This window comes from Cygnus atratus, chromosome 16, assembly GCF_013377495.2.
Source record: "Cygnus atratus isolate AKBS03 ecotype Queensland, Australia chromosome 16, CAtr_DNAZoo_HiC_assembly, whole genome shotgun sequence".
NCBI classification, from domain to species: Eukaryota; Metazoa; Chordata; class Aves; order Anseriformes; family Anatidae; genus Cygnus; species Cygnus atratus.
Genome location: NC_066377.1, coordinates 9,722,107 through 9,743,651, shown reverse-complemented (window position 1 = coordinate 9,743,651; position 21,545 = coordinate 9,722,107). Strand labels below are relative to the sequence as shown.

General features: G+C 34.8%; 1 protein-coding gene across 8 annotated transcripts in view; it reads left to right on the top strand.

Annotated features, from left to right (window-relative positions):
* The window catches only part of NCOA3 (nuclear receptor coactivator 3), an 85,332-nt gene extending 63,845 nt beyond the window's left edge, over nt 1-21,487 (top strand). For all 8 annotated transcript variants that reach the window (XM_035548102.2, XM_050713947.1, XM_035548104.2 and 5 more), the window contains 19 exons: nt 988-1,088; nt 2,009-2,183; nt 2,760-2,948; nt 3,204-3,305; nt 4,109-4,249; nt 5,456-5,603; nt 6,485-6,873; nt 7,157-8,037; nt 9,704-9,839; nt 10,956-11,144; nt 11,696-11,935; nt 12,682-12,808; nt 13,319-13,490; nt 14,034-14,330; nt 15,395-15,499; nt 15,972-16,197; nt 16,420-16,594; nt 17,154-17,295; nt 18,233-21,487. In XM_035548102.2, coding sequence (XP_035403995.1) covers nt 988-1,088; nt 2,009-2,183; nt 2,760-2,948; nt 3,204-3,305; nt 4,109-4,249; nt 5,456-5,603; nt 6,485-6,873; nt 7,157-8,037; nt 9,704-9,839; nt 10,956-11,144; nt 11,696-11,935; nt 12,682-12,808; nt 13,319-13,490; nt 14,034-14,330; nt 15,395-15,499; nt 15,972-16,197; nt 16,420-16,594; nt 17,154-17,295; nt 18,233-18,244 — 3,947 coding nt within the window. In that variant the 3' untranslated portion in view covers nt 18,245-21,487. The remainder of the gene's footprint in view (nt 1-987; nt 1,089-2,008; nt 2,184-2,759; nt 2,949-3,203; nt 3,306-4,108; nt 4,250-5,455; nt 5,604-6,484; nt 6,874-7,156; nt 8,038-9,703; nt 9,840-10,955; nt 11,145-11,695; nt 11,936-12,681; nt 12,809-13,318; nt 13,491-14,033; nt 14,331-15,394; nt 15,500-15,971; nt 16,198-16,419; nt 16,595-17,153; nt 17,296-18,232) is intronic.
* Nucleotides 21,488-21,545: the final 58 nt, after the last annotated feature.

The window sequence follows — 21,545 nt, the reverse complement described above, 5'->3', positions numbered from 1 at the left end:
ATTCATAGTGATGGAATATATATGTATTCCATATATATATATATATATATATATATATCACATGACTATATATATACATATTAATATATATATATTTTAAATGACTAGCCTACCAAGTGTCAACTATACATATTTCCTTTGGGCAGTAGATTCTTTTTTCAAATGAAGTGAGCTATGTTGTGTATTTTGCCAGTCTTGCTAATTTACCACAGTTTTGAATACATGTTAAAACAATTCTAAAAAGACGTCTTAAGATATTTCTTAATTTCTTAAGATATTTAAGATATTTCTAATGCAATTGCATGTACTCTAATATAATAATTGTTTCATTATACAGCTTAGTATGCGATACCACAGAACAAAGTTTACTGTTTGTTTTCTGTAATTCTCCTGCCTGATGTGGATGCCTATTGCACCTTTGCCTGCAACCAAATTACTCATTTAGGATATTTTGATCCTTAAAATATAATTTTATTTATATATATACATATACATACAGCCATATTCGTGTGCTCACACACACACATTTATTAACACTACCCAAAGACTGCTCATTGAACAGTTGTGATAGCATCTGAGGACTGTGACCAATGATAATGAGATAATCAAAATAAAACCAGAAAGATGTGCCAAAAAGTCTGTTTAATGGACATTGAAAGATTCATCAAGCATTCATCAGACATATGATCCTGGAAGCAGCAGAAGAAATACTGTTCGCAAAACAGAGTGGTGGTTGCTTTGATCCAGCTTTAACTGTCAAGTCAATTTTTGTGAGCAAAGGGTTTGATATTACGTAGCCATGACATTTATTCTGGTCATAAGCAACGAGAACTATTTGAGATCTCCTCTCTCATTAGTGTTTTTTGTTTGTTTGTTTGTTTGTTTGTTTTTTCCTTTATTTATTTACTTTCCAGAATCTGGCTAGTAATATTAAAAATATAGTTTCATATGAAATGTTGCTTTATGGAAACATCTTCTGATTTTCAGGAAAAGCTGTTTCTAATGATGATGATGTTCAGAAAGCTGATGTCTCTTCTACGGGTCAAGGAGTTATTGATAAGGATTCCTTGGGACCTCTTTTATTACAGGCAAGTACAAACTAGGTACCTGGTAAATCCCTATGGAAAAAAAAAAATTAGAGCAGCTGAAACTATTACAATAGAGCCTGCAATGCTATAGTGAAATAGTATGCAAGAACTATATGGAACTGTGAAAGGATCAGAAATAAAATCCATTGTGTTTTCTTATTTTTGTTGAAATAGTCTGTAGAATGAAAGAAAAGAATAGCCTTTGGCCTTTTCTTGTATTCTTGTGCTTTACTTTTTCTGGCAGTCATTAGGAAATTACAACTAAAGCAGGGCTTAGCCATACAAGAAATATTTTCCCTTAGCTTTAGGGAATGTCCATTAAAATAAATGGATGAGGTTTTACAAAGACTAGGGGTATGTGATGTATATTGATGTTTGTGTTTCTAAAATGTGGAGCATCTTCAACAAATGCTGCTATCAAGCATATTAATCTAAGAAAAAGCATGTTTGAAACTTTATTGTTTTAAATAAGAATTTAATTTTTCTTTCAGTTAAGAACATAGAGTATTTTAACAAAAGGATAGACTCTGTTACTTTGTCACTTGTTGGTGGAAATGTCTTCATGGTTATGTCTTACTACTTGTTTCTACTGAATTTCTTCGTATTTCAGTTTGCCAGCTATTGAAATAATGTTATGAATTCATTATCTTCTGTTCAGATAAAGAAAGAATAAAACATGAAAGCTGGTTATCACTGTGAAAAATCTCAATTGAATAATAAATGAATAGATTGATTTGGGATATTGAAATCATTTCTTAACAGGCATAATTTTCTGTGCAGAAAAAATTGAAAATTTAGCACTACCCATGAAAAGAAATGCATGTATTGTAATTTGACGTTTAGCACCTGCATGATTTTTAAACTAAATTATGTTCAGAATTTTGCAGTCTTATATGGTATGTTGTCACTTTAATATTTAGGCATTGGATGGTTTCCTGTTCGTTGTAAATCGAGACGGGAACATAGTATTTGTGTCAGAAAATGTCACACAGTATTTGCAATATAAACAAGAAGATTTGGTAAATACAAGCGTCTATGGTATCCTGCATGAAGAGGACCGGAAGGACTTCCTTAAAAACTTACCAAAATCTTCAGGTAATGAAAGTTGACTTACTATACTGTCATTAGACTATTTGAAAATAATCAGAGAAGGAAAAAAACAAACACCTAAGTAACTTGTAATGGATAACCTTACAAAACAGTTTACTTTTGCAAAGGAAATTTGACTTCAAAAGTATATTAATTTTGAAAAAATGTTAGTATGTTCTTAATAATGCACAAAATTAAAATATTCTTAATAAACACACCACTAGAAATAAATGTGCTGGAAATTCACACTGTACTTTAGCCTTTTCAATTTGTTTACCTGTAACTTAAAACAAGCATACTAAAGGAACACATTTTGTATAGCTACAGGACTAGCTGAAGGAACTGCTTGTTTTTTAAATCTGGGAATCACTTTTCAGCTGTCTTTCAAATAAGAGTGAAATTGTCATATTAAGGAAAGTTTTTTTTTTTACTTGGCTCACAATATTACTATTCCTAAGGTATAGAAATGATGGTATATTGAGTACATTTTAAAACTCTTTAATCTCTCTAATCTAGTAACAAGGTATCTAAGTTAAGAAAAAAATAGAAAATCATTATAAACCTATACTGTGTTCTTTTAAGTTAACGGAGTTGCTTGGACCAATGAAACACCTAGACAGAAGAGCCATACATTTAATTGCCGGATGATGGTGAAAACCTCTCATGATCTTTTGGAAGATGTAGGCAGCCATCAGGATACACGTCAGAGATATGAAACAATGCAGTGTTTTGCTTTATCTCAGCCAAGAGCTATGATGGAAGAGGGGGAAGGTAGGAAATTTTATTCAATTACTGTGCGGAAAAGAAATCTCTGAGTAAAGCTTTTTGTTATTTGGTATGTGTTATGAAATCTGTAGCTTATGCAATCCATTTCTGAATGAAGTAGGAACAGAACGCAAAAACTTAAACTCTTATTGTTTATACTTCTATTTTAACAATGCAAGATGCTCCATCTATTTTATTAGATTCCTTAACAGAATGAAATAAGAAAGAAATGAAAGAAAAACTATTCTTTTTTAAATACAGATTTGCAGTCTTGTATGATTTGTGTGGCACGTCGTATCACAACTGCTGAAAGAGTATTTCCAACAAACCCAGAGAGTTTTATTACCAGACATGATCTTTCAGGTGAGAAATGTACCCAAGGTGAAGGTATGAAGGTATCTTTTTTGTCCATGTGCTTGTTTTAGATAAATAAATAAGTTGCGGATCCATAGTGACTAGCAGAATTCATAACAAGAATTCCTAACTGTTTTTTTTTAATATACCATCGTTGGCACTGGGGTGTAATAGCACGTGTGGGACACATTTTCTGTCTGTATGCCGGTATGGCGTTGTCTGGCAGGTTGGCTTAAAACATTGCTTGTGTCTTTACTTGGCAGCATTTCAAATTGTTTTCATTATGCTTTCCTTCACATGTAAGAAATATAAATCATAATTGAAGGTAATGAAAGTTCTAGAATGTTTGTATTTTTCTGCAGTACATGAGCTAATATTTAAAGCATTTTACACTGCTTAAATTGAAATACTTATCTATATGGGGCTTTTCAGTGTTTATGTTTAAGATGTTAATTTGTAGATGTAGCTGGTTAGTAGAAAGTTTTACTGTCTGTGCATCCTTTAGGTGCCTGTAACCAGAGATAAAGTTGCTGTATGTTTTCTAAAAGCTCTAGCATTAACCTGCGGATATTTGAACTTCCTCTTTTATGATTATCTAAATCCGTTTGGGTATTGATGTTTTAACAAGCAGCATCATACTCCCATATGGCAGATTATTCATAAACGTAGCTTCTGCATACTTACAAATGAGTGTTAGGGTGATGAACAATTCAAAGAGTGATGTTGGAGCCTTCAGAAATGTATCATGTTTATATGAAAGGATTGGTATAGTCCTAAAGAGTTTATCTTGCATGTTTTCTTCCATGTAACAGGCAAACTTGTCAACATTGATACAAACTCATTGCGATCTTCCATGAGACCCGGCTTTGAAGATACAATTCGTCGATGTATTCAGAGGTTCTTATGCCATAATGATGGACAGACATGGTCAAACAAACGCCATTATCATGAAGGTAAAAATCTGTTTGCAGTGTTTGCTTGTACTGCTTTTCCTAGTGACTGCATATTTTTCTGAAAAATGCTAAAATTCTGCCTGTGTTCATTTTTTCCATATTTTTAGTTAATTGCTGTGACTCATATGTACAGTCTGAAGAAGGATGAACTCTTGAGAAATAGAAATTCTGATAGAAGTTATTTTGTTTTTCTAATGTGTCTGTGTAGATATTTTTCATGGAAAATGCCAGATAAATAATCTGGAAGCTTGAAGTAATCTTTTTTTCCATGGATGGGTATAGCAATGACAGTGACAGCTAAATTTCTGTAATAACATGTAATCCTTGTTTGTCATTAGCTTGTTACTCTCTTTTAACATGACTTACTTTTTATTTTATTTTGCTAAAGAAAGGATAGTTTACTTGTTAGCTAGTCTGAAAAGTGGTAATGTTTGTGTTGATGCCTTTTTTCATCTTATTCAAGATACAGGGTTTCAAAATATTTTCAGTGTTCCAGTGTTATTTTGTAATGCTAGTTTGATAATCTTGATAAAGTGAAGTACAGCCACCATCTACAGTAAGAAAATGAAATTTCCTACATTTTCTAAACTCTAGTGTTTCTCAATGATTAACAAATTCAAGTAGGGGGGATATTAAATAAGGAAAAACATGTAGTGGCAGAAAATGGAGATTCCATTGGAAGTTCTTCAACTTAACTGATTAAATAAATCCCACATTAAGAAGAAATTTGGGTCTCAGATTAAAAGCAGTGGTTTCCACAATTTTTTGATTTAAAAAAAAATAATTTGAAATTGAAAGTACTTAATCAGAAGGCTTCCAAATTTCATTTCTATTTCATATTTGTTACCTATTTATTTAACTGAAGTTGCTATTTAAGTGTTGATTAGTCTTTCTCCCCAAGGACGAGTCATGGAAACCTGCTAATCGAGTCTTGGAAATCTGTTAAATATAGAACTTTGCCAGCTGTGCATGGTTAGCACAAAATACTGCAGCATCAAAATAATCTTTTGTTTGCTTTTCTGCTCCCTCTGCTGTTAGAGGAGAAAATGTGTAATGCTTCCTTTAGTTGAATATCAGTCTTGTGTGTGTCTTGGATTATTTTTATCTTCATCAGAAGAGGGGTATTTTGCTGAAAAATCTATAGAGTGCATATTAACAATTTTTGGTCTTTTACATATGACTGATATCTGTGTATTTCCTTTACAGCTTATACACAAGGTCATGCTGAAACACCATTGTATCGGTTTTCTTTAGCGGATGGTACTATCGTAACTGCGCAAACAAAGAGTAAACTATTTCGAAATCCTGTAACTAATGACCGTCATGGATTTGTCTCTACCCACTTTCTTCAAAGGTGAAATCAATGGTGTCTGTCATTTAAGTGTCATAGCTTTTAAAAATATATCTAACCTTGAAGATACCTGAAAAACTAGTATGCCAAAATATTTTATTTGGTTAAAGCTCAAACAGAAGAATAATAATTTGAGAAGCAGTGTTGCATAGCATGCAAATAAATGACACATTTATTCAATCTAAGATTTTAGTTGACATGCAGCCTTGCAGCTGTGTGGCAGAATGACAGTCCCAGTCAAAAGGGAAGTTTCTCTGTTCTCCCTCTGTTCCTGCAGGGGACCTGATATTGTGTGTTTAGTATTCTTTTGGGTTAACATTTACAATGATGAAACACTGGAAATAGAAATGCTTAGTTACATGCTTTATCTTGCATCTTGTTCTTTTTAATTGCAGACCAGTTAAAAAGACAACAACAAAACCCCCTCAGATGCATCACTGATGACTCAAACGTACCTTAAATAGCACTTCCTGTGACCTGTTCTTGTTGATTGCAGGAATAATTGATATGCCACTCTGGAGGGAGTCTCTCAGCTTCTGGCATTAAAGTACCTCCAGATGCTGAAAAATGAGTAGTTGAGATTGTTCAGGGTGTGATTAGTGTGCATGTTAGGATAGTGTCATGCGTTGACTCAGGAATGAAGTAGAAGAAGGAAGGGGGGATACTGTATGCACTTGTGACTCAACTCACCTAAAGGACTGAGCACTTCTAGAATGAATAAATGAGTGGCATAGTTCAGTTCTGTGTTTGTGGAGATGCTTGAGTTTTCACTGCTCTTACTGAAAAATTATTTAATAATGTTGTTCTGTCTTTATAGCACTTGATTCTGAATACAGTTTTAATTTGTTCTCTTGGGGTGTCTGGGGATGTTGTTGAATTTACAGAGAGCAAAATGGATATCGACCAAATCCTAATGCAGTTGGGCAAAACATGAGAACACCTGTGGCTGGAAATACAAATTCTGTTGGTGGTCTTATGAACATGTCACCCAGCCAAAGCATGCCATTGCAGAACAGGAACTATGGCATGGGAGATCCCAATGCAGTGGGTCAGCTGAGCAACTCTCGATATGGAGGCCCTGGTAGTATGGGGCCAGTGAACTCTGGACCAGGAATGCAGTCCTCTGTTTATCAGAACAACAGTTATGGGTTAAATATAAGTAGCCCACCACACGGTAGTCCTGGTTTAACGTCCAACCAACAGAATATAATGATATCTCCTAGGAATCGAGGGAGTCCAAAAATGAGTTCGCACCAGTTTTCTCCAGTTACAGGTACTTCATTTTTGCTGCAAGCTGTTTTTTCTAAAGCTCTCTTCTCCCACTTTTATCTGAATTCCATTTTTCATCCTTTTTAACAGTTCTATATGACTGTGTACACGTGACTTAAATATATTATACCTAATTTCATGTTAAAATTTATTTTAAAGTAATTAACTTTTAAACTTTTTAACTTTTTAAAAAGTAATTATTGTAGCAGTCAGACATAATCCTGAAGGAAAAGTAGTTATAGTCAGTACTGTAATCTAATAAGTTTGCTCTCTCTCCTGTGATACAGGTATGCACTCTCCAATGGGATCTGCCAGCAACACCAGCAACAGCACTTTCTCTAGCAGTTCTCTTAGTGCTCTTCAAGCCATTAGTGAGGGTGTTGGAACTTCCCTGTTATCAACACTTTCTTCTCCGGGTCCAAAATTGGATAATTCCCCAAACATGAGTGTAGCTCAGCAAAATAAAGCAAGCACCCAAGACTCCAAAAGCCCTTCCGGCTTGTATTGTGAACAAAATCAAGTGGAAAGTTCCCTCTGCCAGTCAAACAGCAGGGATCTCCTTAGTGAAAAAGACAGTAAAGAGGGAAGCCTGGAGGCACCTGAAAGTCAGAGAGGACAATCTGAAAGCAAAGGGCATAAAAAGCTGCTTCAGCTACTCACGTGTTCCTCAGATGAAAGAGGACATTCCACAGCATCCAACTCGCCGTTAGAATCTACTTGTAAAGAATCTTCTACCAATGTTACCAGTCCTTCAGGAGTTTCCTCGTCGACATCTGGAGGGGTGTCTTCCTCCTCAAACATGCATGGGTCACTCCTGCAAGAGAAGCATAGAATTTTACATAAATTGTTGCAGAACGGTAATTCTCCTGCAGAAGTAGCCAAGATCACAGCTGAAGCTACTGGTAAAGACACATATCATGACACTGCTAATACAGCCCCATGTGGAGAAGGCACTGTCAAACAGGAACAACTGAGCCCAAAGAAGAAGGAAAACAATGCTTTACTAAGATACCTGTTAGATAAAGATGATGTTAAGGATCCACTTTCCAAAGAGTTGAAGCCTAAAGTAGAAAATGTGGATAATAAAATGGGTCAGTGCAGTAGTTCTACTATTCCTACTTCCAGTCAAGAAAAGGACGTGAAAATAAAAACAGAACCAACAGAGGAGGTAGAGTATAATGTAAAGTGATGGTAATGAACTAGTCAGTGTTTTTTTTTTTTAATTACAGTGAGTTGCTAAAAGGACAACACTTTTTTTTTTTTTTTGCTGTTGTATGCACGTATAAACATTTCTAACAAAGTTATGTGTGAATGGTAGGGAACTACATGGTCAGGTTTTTTTGTAACTGCCAATGCTCAAACAAATAGAAGTATGAGATATGTATTTAACCAAATGCTGTAGCTGTACTGAAGTCCTGGTGTAGTGCAGACTTTAAGTTATTGTTTGATTAAGGTAGCATATATTTACAAATTGTTACCTAAAATTAAATCTTTAGCATCTGCAATTTCACATTGAACGTGTTTATTTTTGTGGCTTATTATGAAACAGCTGTTAAACGCCTTTATAATTAGCTGGCAATGCAATAAACAAAAGGTAAAACTAGCAGACATTATGTAATGTCATTTTGAAAATATATGCAATACATAAAAATGTGTAATGCTTAAAATAGATATTGACTGGGTTTAGTTAATTGGTTCTTGTACTCTTTTTTTGCCTTAAATGAGGGAAAAGTTGTCTCAAATACATATATATTCATATATTATATATATATAAATATATATACATATATATTGATACAGTTTTCAAATATATATTTATATATGTCTATTTGCTTCAATATTTCAAGAGATGAAATTCCAAGAAATGTCACAACAAAGCAAACTACGTCTCTGTGAAATAATTCTACTGAAAGCAGTGGTACACTTGTTGGAGACAGCTGTTCATAAAATTGTGAAGTACAGATAGTATTTATTTTGCATTTAGATCCTAAGTCACCTTTGGAACTGTTTTAAAGCAAATAATACCAGTCATTATGGCACGGTTTACTGAAAACATGTTGGTATCTTAGAATTTGGATTTTCCAAATCAGTAACAACTCTAAATAAAAATGCCTATACAATTCTTATATTTGCGAATGGCTGACTCTAAGTAAAACACCCCGTAACACTTCTGAGTACCTCTTATAGAACAACAATAAACAGTAACAGTGTACTTACAGCTCCTAACAACTGTGTAATAGTACCCTAGTATAGTTTCAGTACTTGCTCCTGAGATCTTATAAACATGTTCAGACAAGCTCATTGTGTGAAGATTCAAAACCATTATATATGATTTTTTTTTTCTGGTAAAAGCACATCTGATTCAACAACAAATATACAAAAAAGATTAGGGCTCCAATTGACTAGAAAAATATGTGGGTACTTTTTGTCTGGTGTTGTGTTTAGCAATGATCAAATTTGGATATTTATGTATGGCAAATGCATTATTTATCACTGAATGGTAAACATTCTTGATATTGTTTGCTGCTGTTAGTATTTTTATGTTTGTAATTTGAGATGACTGCAATTTTATATTCGAAAATGAGTTTCTTGTTATTTACATGTACCTCCAGTTTCACCTTATTCTCAAAATTAACAGAGCAAAATACTCTAAAAAACATAGCTAATTGATATTGGAAATTGTTTGGAAATTGGGAGAAAGCCTAAGGTACTGCCCATGAACTAAAATATTTATCTCAGTAATATTGTTTAAGATTAGTGAGAAGCTAAATAAAAGCTGAATGATAGTTGTATGATAGTAAATGACCTTGGTTATTTTACTGCTTCTTTTTCAGATGAGTGGAGACTTGGATAATTTGGATGCAATTTTAGGTGATCTGACTAGTTCGGAGTTTTATAATAACGCTATGTCTACAAATGGAAATAGCTTTGGAACAAAGCAAGCATTATTTCAAGGAAATGCCCCATTGAGTAAGGAATTTCATTTAATATCACTTTGGTTTTACAATTAGGCTTTTCTTCTTACTTGATGTAAACATAATGCATCCTAAAATCCTTAGAGAATACATTTTGATCTGCTGTATCTTCATGGATAAATGCAATGCAAAACGGCTGCACTTATCTACTATATACACAGTGAATAAAGTTAACGTCAGTTCCTCATTTAATGGTTTCTTCTGGGATTGTCTGCCAGATTTCTCAGAGGCAAAACATCAGGAAAAATGTTTTGTCAGTTGTAAATTGAAATTGAGGATTTTTGTTCCTTGCAGATGACTAGGGAAATAACATGGGATTGGTGGCAAGCCTTTGATTTCCTACTTATACTCTATGTAAAACATCTCGTGGCCTGCAAATTCTAATCAATATTCCTCCTTGACATTGAAAGGAATGACCTTTCTTAACAGGAAGCTGAGTAGGAGAAAAAGATAACCTTGCTAATAGACCAGCATCATTATCATTACAATTGTCATGTCCTTTTATAATGTTGGTCATCTCTTGATTATATGGGGTCATAGTTTGCTGAGGTAACCTAAGGAGGTGAATCATGGATAATGAAAAATGTGAAATCAAGTACAAGAACACGTAAGGTCACTGACAGCATTGGCTGTAGAACACAGTGATCTCACTAATAAATCCGCGTAATGCAAAGTGCTCAAAAAGATACTGTTTCTGGACTCCAAAACATACTGCTTCTGGGCTCCACTTGATTCAGAGATCCATTTGACTTGTTCCTGTCTCCATGTCAGAGTTATCCAAAGGATGGGTAGTCCACTCCTATATATTAAAGTGTCTGAAATACTAGAGTATTTCAAAATGCTGAAAACAGGGTTCATTATAGAACCTAAATTAAAACATACCTTTTTATGTCTAGTGTCAGATGGAGTTGCATTTGGCTTTGCCTGTGGAAGGTCTGAACTATGCATTCAAAATGTGGCTTGGGCAGTGAGAACATAAGCAGAGTATCTAGCTATTGGCTTGTTTAAGATCAAATATACATGCCTGTAAATAGATTAAATTTTTATAAGTCATTAATGGTACTTTTTATTTAAAATATACAATTGCAAGCTTCTTTTAATTCTTCAACAGGTATGAGGAGTCCCCAGTCTGCGCAGCCTACCCGTCCACCTTTCAACAGAGCCATGTCTTTAGACAGCCCTGTGGGTTCGAGTGCTCCAGTGAGGAATGTCAATGCATTCTCCATGTTACAAAAGCAAAACTTGATGGGTGGAAGTCCAAGAATGATTGAAAACCAGGAAAACTTTGGAGCAAATCTAGGTTTGTTGATTGTGTACAAATAGTTCTCATTGTAAAAGAAAAAGCTTTAATGCAAAAAGTGTTGCAAGATTATAGTATGAGCTTTGGTAGAAGAAACATTAAAGAATGTTAGTTTTATAATCAGCATAGAAATACTTCTTAATTATTATCTCTAGTTGAAGTTTTAAGAACATAGCTGTTTATTATCTATGTATTATTATCAGGACTTTGCTTTTGTATAGTAGTGAAATTATTTTTGACTATTAAAAGTTTTGAATTTAATGTGTTTTTGATATATAGAAGCAAGAACAAGTCACAATGGCAGTCAAACATTGGCAACTTAAATATATATTTAATGAATATAACTGACGATTTAAAACTTAGCATGGTAAGCTTTAGTTGCTTTTGTTGAGTGTTCAGTGAATTGCTCTGTCATTGGCGAGTGTCCTTATTGGTGTAAAAATAAACGAAAACCACCAACAAAGAAATCTACATAGAGTTAGTTTTAAAATGAAAATACGTATTGCATTCGAGAAAAAAAATAATACTGTATTTTGTGCTTTTTTTTATAGTGAGTGCTCCCAACAGAAATGTAGCTATGAATCAACACCAGTCCGGAGACTGGGGTTTGCCAAACTCAAAGGTTAACAGGTTGGAACCTACAAGTTCTACTTCAGTGATGAGACCAGGACCTGAGTTTAGTGCATCACTGCCCAGACCCACAGCAGGCGGCTCTATGCCGGGACTGCCCGTTCGTTCTAATAGCATACCTGGTACAAGACCAGTGCTACAACAGCAAATGATTCACATGAGTAAGTTCTTTATTTTTTATTGTCATACTTAGCACTATCTCATTAGTTTCTTTGCAAGCATCATCAAAATGTTTTCAGTTTTCATACAATGCTAGCTTTTCATCTGAAGACTTGACTCTTTGAGGTTAAGACTTACCTCCCCTGACTGGGGCATTTGATGACTTGTTGATGTTCTTACTGTTTTTTTTTTTCTGGTGATCTGTGTTTTATATATAGGTCGTTCATGCTGAATCTCCAGATCTTTTTTGGATAATTTATAGATTATTTCTGTTTCTTTAGTGCAGTACTTCACTGCTAAATTCCAGGAACTGGATGCCATTTATGATTATATGTGAAGATGCTAGTATTCTGATCAATTTAATTCACATTACTTGGTACCTAATTTGTTTAATAATCTTTGACATAAATATTATTATTATTATTGTGAACAGTGATCAGGGTTTTTAAAAGCTTTTTGCAAAATTTTTCAAAACTCTTCTCACATGGCTTGTCCAAATTTCATATGAAACCACACTGCAAATTCAGGTACTCATTTAAGTACTCATATTCATATTTAAATCTGTGGTCATATCATATTTTTGAAATAAGCCTGAGGATGAATTTATGTATGCATGCACCTTGAAACATGCTAATCAGTAGCTTTTGAAGCTACTTCATAATTTATGTGATCTTCCACAACACTTTGCGTGAACACTGAAGAGCAAGATGACACCTTTTATTTTAAAAACAAGTGTTTTACCTCACAGGGTCGAATGAGATTAACATGGGTTTGGGGGGGAATCCCTACGGACAGCCGGCACCATCTAACCAGCCAGGATCATGGCCTGACAACATGCTGTCCATGGAGCAAGCATCGCGGGGTTCACAAAACAGGTAAAATTAAGCAAAGTTTTAAAAAGTGTTTGAATACAACTGTTCACTCTTTGTCAGATGAATTTAAGACCTGGAAAAAAAATCAAAGTAGCTTATGCGGTGGGGACAACAGATCAGAATTAATTTCCTATTCTGCTGATATTTTGTCATCATATGACACTGGACCTCTTTAACCCAGCCCCACAAAAGGTATTGCTGACAAAATCAATCAGTCCCTAAGTTGGGAGGCACAGAGAAAAGAAGTGGGAAAATCTTAAATTATGTCTCTCTGGCACATTCAGAAGCTAATATTTAGGTGCCAGGAGAAAACAGAATTTACAAATGTTGAAGGATAGATGACAGTTGACTGGGTGTTTCTAGACCTAAATGTGGACATTAAGTTTTTAAATCTTACTTCAGTCTTCTGGGTGATTACAGTACTTCATCATCACCAGGTCAATATATAATATAAAAACTAACTACATGTCTCTATAGTTCATAATGGTTGCATTTTTTTATATATATTTATAGACAATTAGTGAGAAACTCTTTGGATGACCTCTTATGTGCAGCACCAAATGTGGAAGGACAGAATGAGGAAAGAGCGCTTTTGGATCAGCTGCACACATTGCTAAGTAACACAGATGTCACGAGCCTGGAAGAAATTGACAGAGCGCTAGGAATTCCTGATCTTGTAAACCAAGTAAGAAGGAAGAAATTCTGGCCATTTTTTTTTTCCAATAGCCTTTATTATTTTGGTACGTGAAAAGAAAGTGAGGAGAGCCTCCTCACTCACATGTGTCTCTTCTCACTTCCTTGATGCCATTTTTCTAAATCTCTTTGGAAGTATTTGTTTAGAGTAATGGTTATCATTGGAGAACTTCAGTGTTGATTAAACTGATGAGTGAGTAGGACACTTTCTTCTAATTCCAGCCTGCCTGAATTTGCATGGCTAACAATTAGGAAAGAGAAATTCTGTTAAAATCTTCGGAATTTACTGGAAAACACAAAATCACACCATCATTTGTACAAACTGCAGTTTAAAAGTGCAGAAGGGTTTGAATAATGATATTGATCTGCTTATGTGAGGAGTGTGCAGCAGAACTGATTTTAAAATAAATTATTAACAATCACTTTTGCTATTTCACTTGTCTAGAGACAAAACTAGTAGTAATCTTGCCCATGCTATCTTCTGCTCAAGAAACGATTGGTCTCACTAGCAGTATGTGTTTTATATCTCTTGAAGGGGCAAGCTTTGGAAGCCAAGCAAGATTCATTTCAAGGTCAGGAATCTGCAGTGATGATTGACCAGAAGCCTTCATTATATGGTCAGCCCTATCAAGGGCAAGGGGCAGCCCTGCCAGGAGGTTTTAGCACCATTCAGGGACAACAGCCATCCTTTAATTCAGTGATGAACCAGATGAGCCAACAAAGCAATTTTCCACTTCAAAGTATGCATCCTAGAGCAAATGTGATGAGACCTCGGACCAATACACCAAAGCAGCTCCGCATGCAGCTCCAGCAGAGGCTTCAGGGGCAGCAGGTAATCTTTTGCTCCTGCTTTTACACTTTTGTCTTGTTTCAGAATGAGGTGTGCTCTGAACTGTGTATTACTTCAGGAATATGGAAATTGACATTATAGCAGATGATTGAAAGGACGGAACTTTAATTTTGACAGTGCTTTTTAATTAAAACGGTAATCCTGTACAACATAGCTCTGGATGATCTCATTATCCATGTTAAGATTATCATTTTTAACCACTAAATAAGCAGTTACATTTTTCCTGAAAACCAAATATTCTTTTTTTTTTTTTTTCCCTGCATTTGGGCTTATTGAAATACTGTTTTGCTTTCCCTTATGATTTGCTGTTGTCGTAGGTTTTTTCTTAGAAGTTGAGAGAGTAGATGAAAGCCACATAGATCTTAACACTGGCTTGAAAGCACTGCTTTAAAAAATTGCTGCATGAATTCCCATGGGAGAATGAAGTCCTGATACCAAATATAAGAGAACAGCATTGAATATGATTTTAGTATGGAAAATGCTTCCTGTGCTGTGGCCTTCCAGAAATACACTTGGACATGGTGAAGTTTTGGGTAATAGAAAATGTACAAATAAAACGCAGAAAACTGAGATAGTGCTATGTGACCTGGAATGGCAATGTTAAATCCTTAGGAAATGCTGTGTTCTGTCTTGGCTGTTCTACGACACTAGTTCAAGCTGTATGGTTTTGGGATGTTGTGATAGAAAGGAAGGAGAAAAAAAGTTCACTATTTTAAACAAAGCTGGAGATCATACTCTTGGACCCCAAACGTGATTTGGAACAGAGAGACAGTCTGTTATATATTTATTCTTAAAAAGTGCTATTTCAAAGGGAAAAATAAAGCCAACTGGTACTGCACTATTTGAAGGTTTTTTTCTTTTTGTGTGTCTGTCTGAGCTCGATAACAAATAGTTTGGTACTTCAGGTATGTCAAACAAGGAAAAATTAACCACTATGCTTTAGAGATTCAAGTGGTGTGTAAAGAATTTTTTTTTAAGGAGTTGCCATAATTTTGTTCAGATACTGGTATTTTCAAGCTAACAGTGCTGAAACATCTTTTTCTAAGTTCATGAATCAAACCCGTCAAGCCCTTGAAATGAAAATGGAAAATCCAGGCAGTGGTAATACCTCAGTGATGAGACCAGTTATGCAGCCACAGGTAGCATCACAGGTAAGTAATTATTACACTAACGATTTCTGAAACAGTCATTTTTAGACAGACACATCTTTTACAGGTTTGTTTAGAATATGAACCTTTTTTCTTGGTGCCACAGCATTTTTTTTCTTCCACTGTACAATTAAAAAAAAAGGTGTTTTTGTACGTCTTTTATTCTTGAGACTTCAGAGAGGTTTGTTCATTGGGTTCATGCTATCAGTACAGTGTGCAAACTGTCTTTTCCATGTAGGAAGTAATAGACAGTCTACTCTATCACCTGTTTTGTACTAGTAACAACTCAATGAAAACCTTTGTTTGATATTTGGATATTTTTTGTAATAGCTGTGGGTTTTCTTAAAAATAAAATTTCTTTCTATTCTGGTGAGTGATATACTGGGTCTTAGAGTGTAGACAGTTTGATTGAGTCTGACAACTTTATTTGTAAAAAAAATTCTCTAATATGATTTTTTTTTTCTTTGGGGGATAGCAACAAGGTTTTCTTAATGCTCAAATGGTGGCTCAGCGTAACAGGGAGCTCATAAGTCATCACTTTAGACAACAGAGGATGGCAATGATGATGCAGCAGCAACAGCAACCTCAGGCCTTCAGTCCACCACCAAATGTGACTGCCTCAGGAAGCATGGACAGTGGTCTGACAGGCCCTCCAATGGCTCAAGTTCCTCCACAGCAATTCTCCTATCCACCTAATTATGGTACTAGTACTAACATGGTGTTTTTTTTGTTTTGTTTTGAATGTCTGTCCGGTGTTCTTTTCCTTTTTTATTTATTGTTAATCCAAAATGACTAAATACTGATCATTCTGAAAAATGGAAATGCTCCTATAACAAAGATTATTTTTCCCCTCCTATCCTTGCAAGAAGATAAACCAAGTCCTAGGTGGTGATAACTGAGTATATTGTTCTTTGTCTTGTCAGGAATAACCCAACAACCTGATCCTGCCTTTAGTAGAGTATCAAGCCCTCCCAATCCAATGATGTCATCAAGAATGGGACCCTCTCAGAATCCTATGATGCAGCATCCTCAGGCAGCAGCAATGTACCAGTCTCCTGAGATGAAGGGCTGGCCCTCAGGAAGCATGACCAGGAGCAGGTAAATTTACAGCTATAACCTATAGCTCAAAAATTGTCTTTCAGTTTGCCCAAAAATAGAAATTATGTTAAATAGCTTGTAGTAGGAAAAGGATATAGAAAAGGGAAAAATAATTACATTTCTAAGGTCTGTATTGTCCTTGATCCTGCTCTGGTTCAGGAAATAGACTGAACCTATATTATGCCTAGTTCCATTTATTCATATTGGACCCCTGCAGTTTTTGCAACTGGAGACAACATTCACTCTTTAAACATTGAAAATATAACTTGGGGGAAATACAAAGGTTCAGAATAGTATCACAGCGTATCCAAAAAGGTTACAATAGGAAATGTGTATACATACTTCTGCATATATTTAAAAACTCAAAATTCCTTTGGGGAGGGAAATTTTTATTTCTATGTTAAACAGACAATATACAGAAACAAATAAATGTAGAAATAGTTTTAGGCTTCTGTTGATAACGTAATTCTTTCACATGTTGACAGCTGGTACAGGTAAGGCAATATAACAGTGAGTAAACTTCTTGGAACGTCATTTTATTCTTGCTTTTGTGCTTCAGTTCTTTTCCACAGCAACAGTTCAGCCATCAAAGTAATCCTGCAACGTACAGTATGATGCACATGAATGGCAGCAGTGGCCATATTGGACAGATGAACATTAATACTATGCCTATGTCAGGGATGCCTATGGGTCCAGACCAGGTAAGTTGCCCATAACGAGTGATGATGTATTGGCTCTTTTCCAACTGAGTACGATTTGCTTCAAGACATTCCTCTGGCACAATCCTCTGTTATCCTCTTTGTCTTTACATCTGTGGACATACAACTTGTATGACACAAGATACATACTATTTTTGATGAATCCAAGCAGCTGTGATTAGCTGTTGACTTAGAAGTATCATATATAGGATCGAGGTTTAAACCGCACAAAGGACTGCACAAAGGGAGCTTGGAGAAAACCCAGAAAGGAAAACACAGGGACTGTGAAAAATATCTTCAGCAGATGAACCAAGAATCCTGGTATCGCAGTATTTTCTGGCAGAAGCTAATGGTAATACTTACCCTTGTAACACCTTAGAATATTTGTGTATGCATAGCAAGACACTAAGGAAAACTTAGGCCTCTTATTTAAGAGAAAAGTGAGCTAATAATGGGTATGACAAAGGAGGCCAAAATACTAAATATACTTGTGCTGTAAGCTTTCCAGAAAATGCCAAGGGATAGGCACTATAATATTGAGATGAGCCACATTTATTCAAGTTTCCAGTACTTCATGAAATTTTGTCTAAGGTACGTAAGTAGTAGCCAAAATAATCCGAGGACTTCTGCAAGACAAGTAAGGTGTTAGAGTACTTTGATAAAAACCAGTACGTTTTATAAAGAGGGAAAAAGGAAGTTTTGGAGGTCACATTTTCCAAAACCACATCATACAGTGAAGATCACCAAATAATGTGTTTAGGGAATTCTGGGACAGCATTTCTTTTCTGCAAATTTATCTTCAAAATGGAGCTCTAAAATCTGTTCAGCTTAGAAACTGACTGTCAGTACTTTCCTCCTCAAAATGCAAAATGTTGACCAGTTTTTCCAGCAAAGGTATTTTTTATTTTCACTGATGATGCTTTCTTCTTTTCTTTAACAGAAATACTGCTGACACCTAAACCCGATCTCCAAACAAGAATGCGCTGTATTAACGATGCACTAGTATTATAAAGGAAAGTTACGCATTCTTCATGGCAACTAGTACTGGCCTTATGGAAATAAGGGACTTTTCCCACTGATCACCATGATGTCCTAAGTTACTTCATTCAGAGAAAAAAAAAAAACACTTTTTTTTAGTAGAAGCAGTCTGTATTACTGTATATTGTGGTGTACAAAAAAGGTCATAAATATTTTTGGCGCTCTGCCTCTAGAAATGTGAATTCGGCAAAGGCATTTCAGTAAATAGGATGGGTAGACCCCTGGAATACCTTGTCTGTTTACTGTAGCTATCCAAAGCCCTTTAACTACAGGCAGATGAAAGTGCCTGGAGAAGTCACAGTGATAAGAATTTCCAGATTTCTCTAGTAAGAATATCTGACAGAGAATGTAGTTCCTAGCCTTGACTCTTTTATATTAATTCCTGAATATAAATGCTGCTTTTAATCTCTTACCCCCAGGAGTCAGGATTTCCCAAGCAAAGGAGCAGTGCAAAATGAATTGGCACGTACTATTCCAATACTATCCTGTCCATTGATGCCAAGGGGTAAAAAGAGAGGATAATAAATTTAAATTATTTAAACACAATTGTGACTAATATTTACATATTGATGTGCAGCTGAGTGCACTTTATATAAGACTATATAATGGATTAATGCAATATCTTTGATAAGGACTTAATATGAAGGTAGGGTGTGCTCATGTTCCTTCTCAAACAATCTCTTAAGAATTATTTGAAAAGACTGCATAATGTAATGTTTTCTGTGTATGGAAATTAGAGCAATAATCTTTCATCATTTTGAAAATACTTCAGAAAACTCAAGGCAAGGCACTGCAGTCTGAATCAGAATTTTGCAGTCTTTTTGTGAATAAATTTTGTAAATATGTTCTTTAAGATAATGTATTATATATATGACTTTTGTAGGTCACTAACTCATTTTTGCAGAGTTTGTGAAGCTAAATATTTAACAAAATTGATTTCTGTAAACTCAGCGTAGTTGAGGTCCAAATAGAATACTTTTTTTTTAATTAAACTTAATGACTTTGAAGCTGGGTGACCTCAGCCCACACCTTTCTCTTCTTTGGTCTTTGACACTTCATTTTTACATCTTTAACATATAGCTTTTTATAAAAGACGAGTTGTTAAATGCTTTCTCCATCTGTGAGCACTTTGTTACATTTATTTTTGCATAAGGCAATTTGACAAAAAGGCTCTGCATTGTAAGATGTTATGACTTGTCATGACGATCATGTCTTTCTATGATCTCTCTCCTTTTCAGTTGATGAATCTGGATTGTGTCTTTTTTGGTCGATTTTAACAAACTCTAAATGTTCTTCGAAAGAAGTTTGTCTGTTGCAAAATATGTGTTGTTACATAACATCCAGAATCTTTAAGGATATTAAGCCACACTTAACCAGATGTCTGCACTTCATTGGATTGTTCTAATAGTAATGAATGTATTTTCTAAGCAGGTTTCTCTCATATCAGTATTTAAGTTTGTTTGGTTACAAATTTATTCATATTATTTGCTGATAAGGTTTATTTTTTCCTCTATTTTGGTTCCTTGAAATGAAGATCCTCTTGCAGTTTTTCCAGTTTCAGGCAGTTACAGCGAGTCAAACCCCTAATCTTCCATAAGGGACGACCCAGAAATGTTTAAGATGTGTGGTGCTTTTGTTCTGTTGTTCACTGTGTAATGGAAAACTGACTTCTCCCAAGTGAGTTAAAAAAAAAAAAAAAAAAAGAAAAAAGAAAAAAAAAGTGTTCTTGATTGCTTCTTCTTGGTACTGTAAGCATGAGGTGGTTTTATTTTTCAGAATATGCAGTGATCTTCCATTTGAATAGGAGTAACTTTCACTAGGAAATTTCTCAACAAGTTAATCCTTAGCATACAGCCAGTTGTGTTCCAATGGGAATGTAGATTCAGTCTACCTTACGCAACCCTATCTTTGCAATTAGTACTGAGTGTATAGGTTAGGTGTTAGTATTTATTTGAAACTTTCGATCCAATACATGCGTTGTTTTTTTTAATGAAAAACTTTTAAAAGGCTAAGGAACTTTTATCTTCTTTCTTATTTCTTAGAACATATCTGTTTGTTAAGTGCTGCCTACTGAAGTTGAAAGGCAACAATTCCTTGCTTTTTATATAAATGAGAGTAGAACAATCTTTATAGTTTGTAGTTATTCATTATATTGATGGAAACTACAAACCCTGATTGCTTTCATTAGGTGAGCTCTTAGACTATATACAACTTTATACATTGCACCCTCTTAACTTGTTTTAAAATGAGTGATTCTGTTTATACATGTATGTATAGCTGGTACCTACCTGACTGGTGTCGTAAAGGATCATCGTTTTCTCATCTGTATTTAGAATGTTGGAGCTTTCTAGTACCTACTTTTTTGCTGAATCCAAAGATTTTTAGTTTAAACTTGATTAAGGGCGGGGAGGGCGCATTTTAAAATTGCATTGATGACATCTTTCTTGGCAACACTGATCCTAAATATTATGTCTAGTTTGAAAGGCTTATGGACTGCAGTAAATAAAACTTACCTTGAAAACTGTTAGCATTTAATGTCTCCACCAATTCTGATTTGATTCTGTAGCAGCAGATAAAAAAAAACACAACAACAAAACCAACAAAACCTGTATAAAATTTTTCAACTGTAAGAGAACAGTTAGCTAGTACAACCACCTCTGGTCACTGCTGCATAATGAGCATAGTTTTGCTACTTTGTTATTCTTTGATCACAGAAACCATGTTTTTATAAAATTCGCATGTAGTACCGTTATCCAATCTTGATCTAAAATTCTGCTTTTAAATTTAGGAAATCAGGACCATTTTTCAGTTATAAGACAAAAACTATTTGAATGTTGTACCAATTAGCACACATTTTATTTTTGAATTTATGTGCAGACTACCAGGTGATTGAATGATACAGCAAGTATGAAACCATGTAACTCTGAGAGCAATATTTTAAAAAATTCTCAGGAGAAGGCATACAGTATTGAGAATTGCATTTAAGTTTAGTTTACATTAAGTATTGCTTGAAATATCTGTATCTTTATGTTGAAAAACAGAAAAACCTTGGGGACTGATTTATAAAAGAGTTGGTTGTAAGGTATTACTGCTCTTCTGATTTTTGTGTTTGGATGTTAATAATAATGTAAATAAAGGTTTCTATTTAAAATCAGAACTTGGTGACATAGTGTATTAGCTTTCTAATACTTTGAGGCTGCTAGCAACATCCTGAT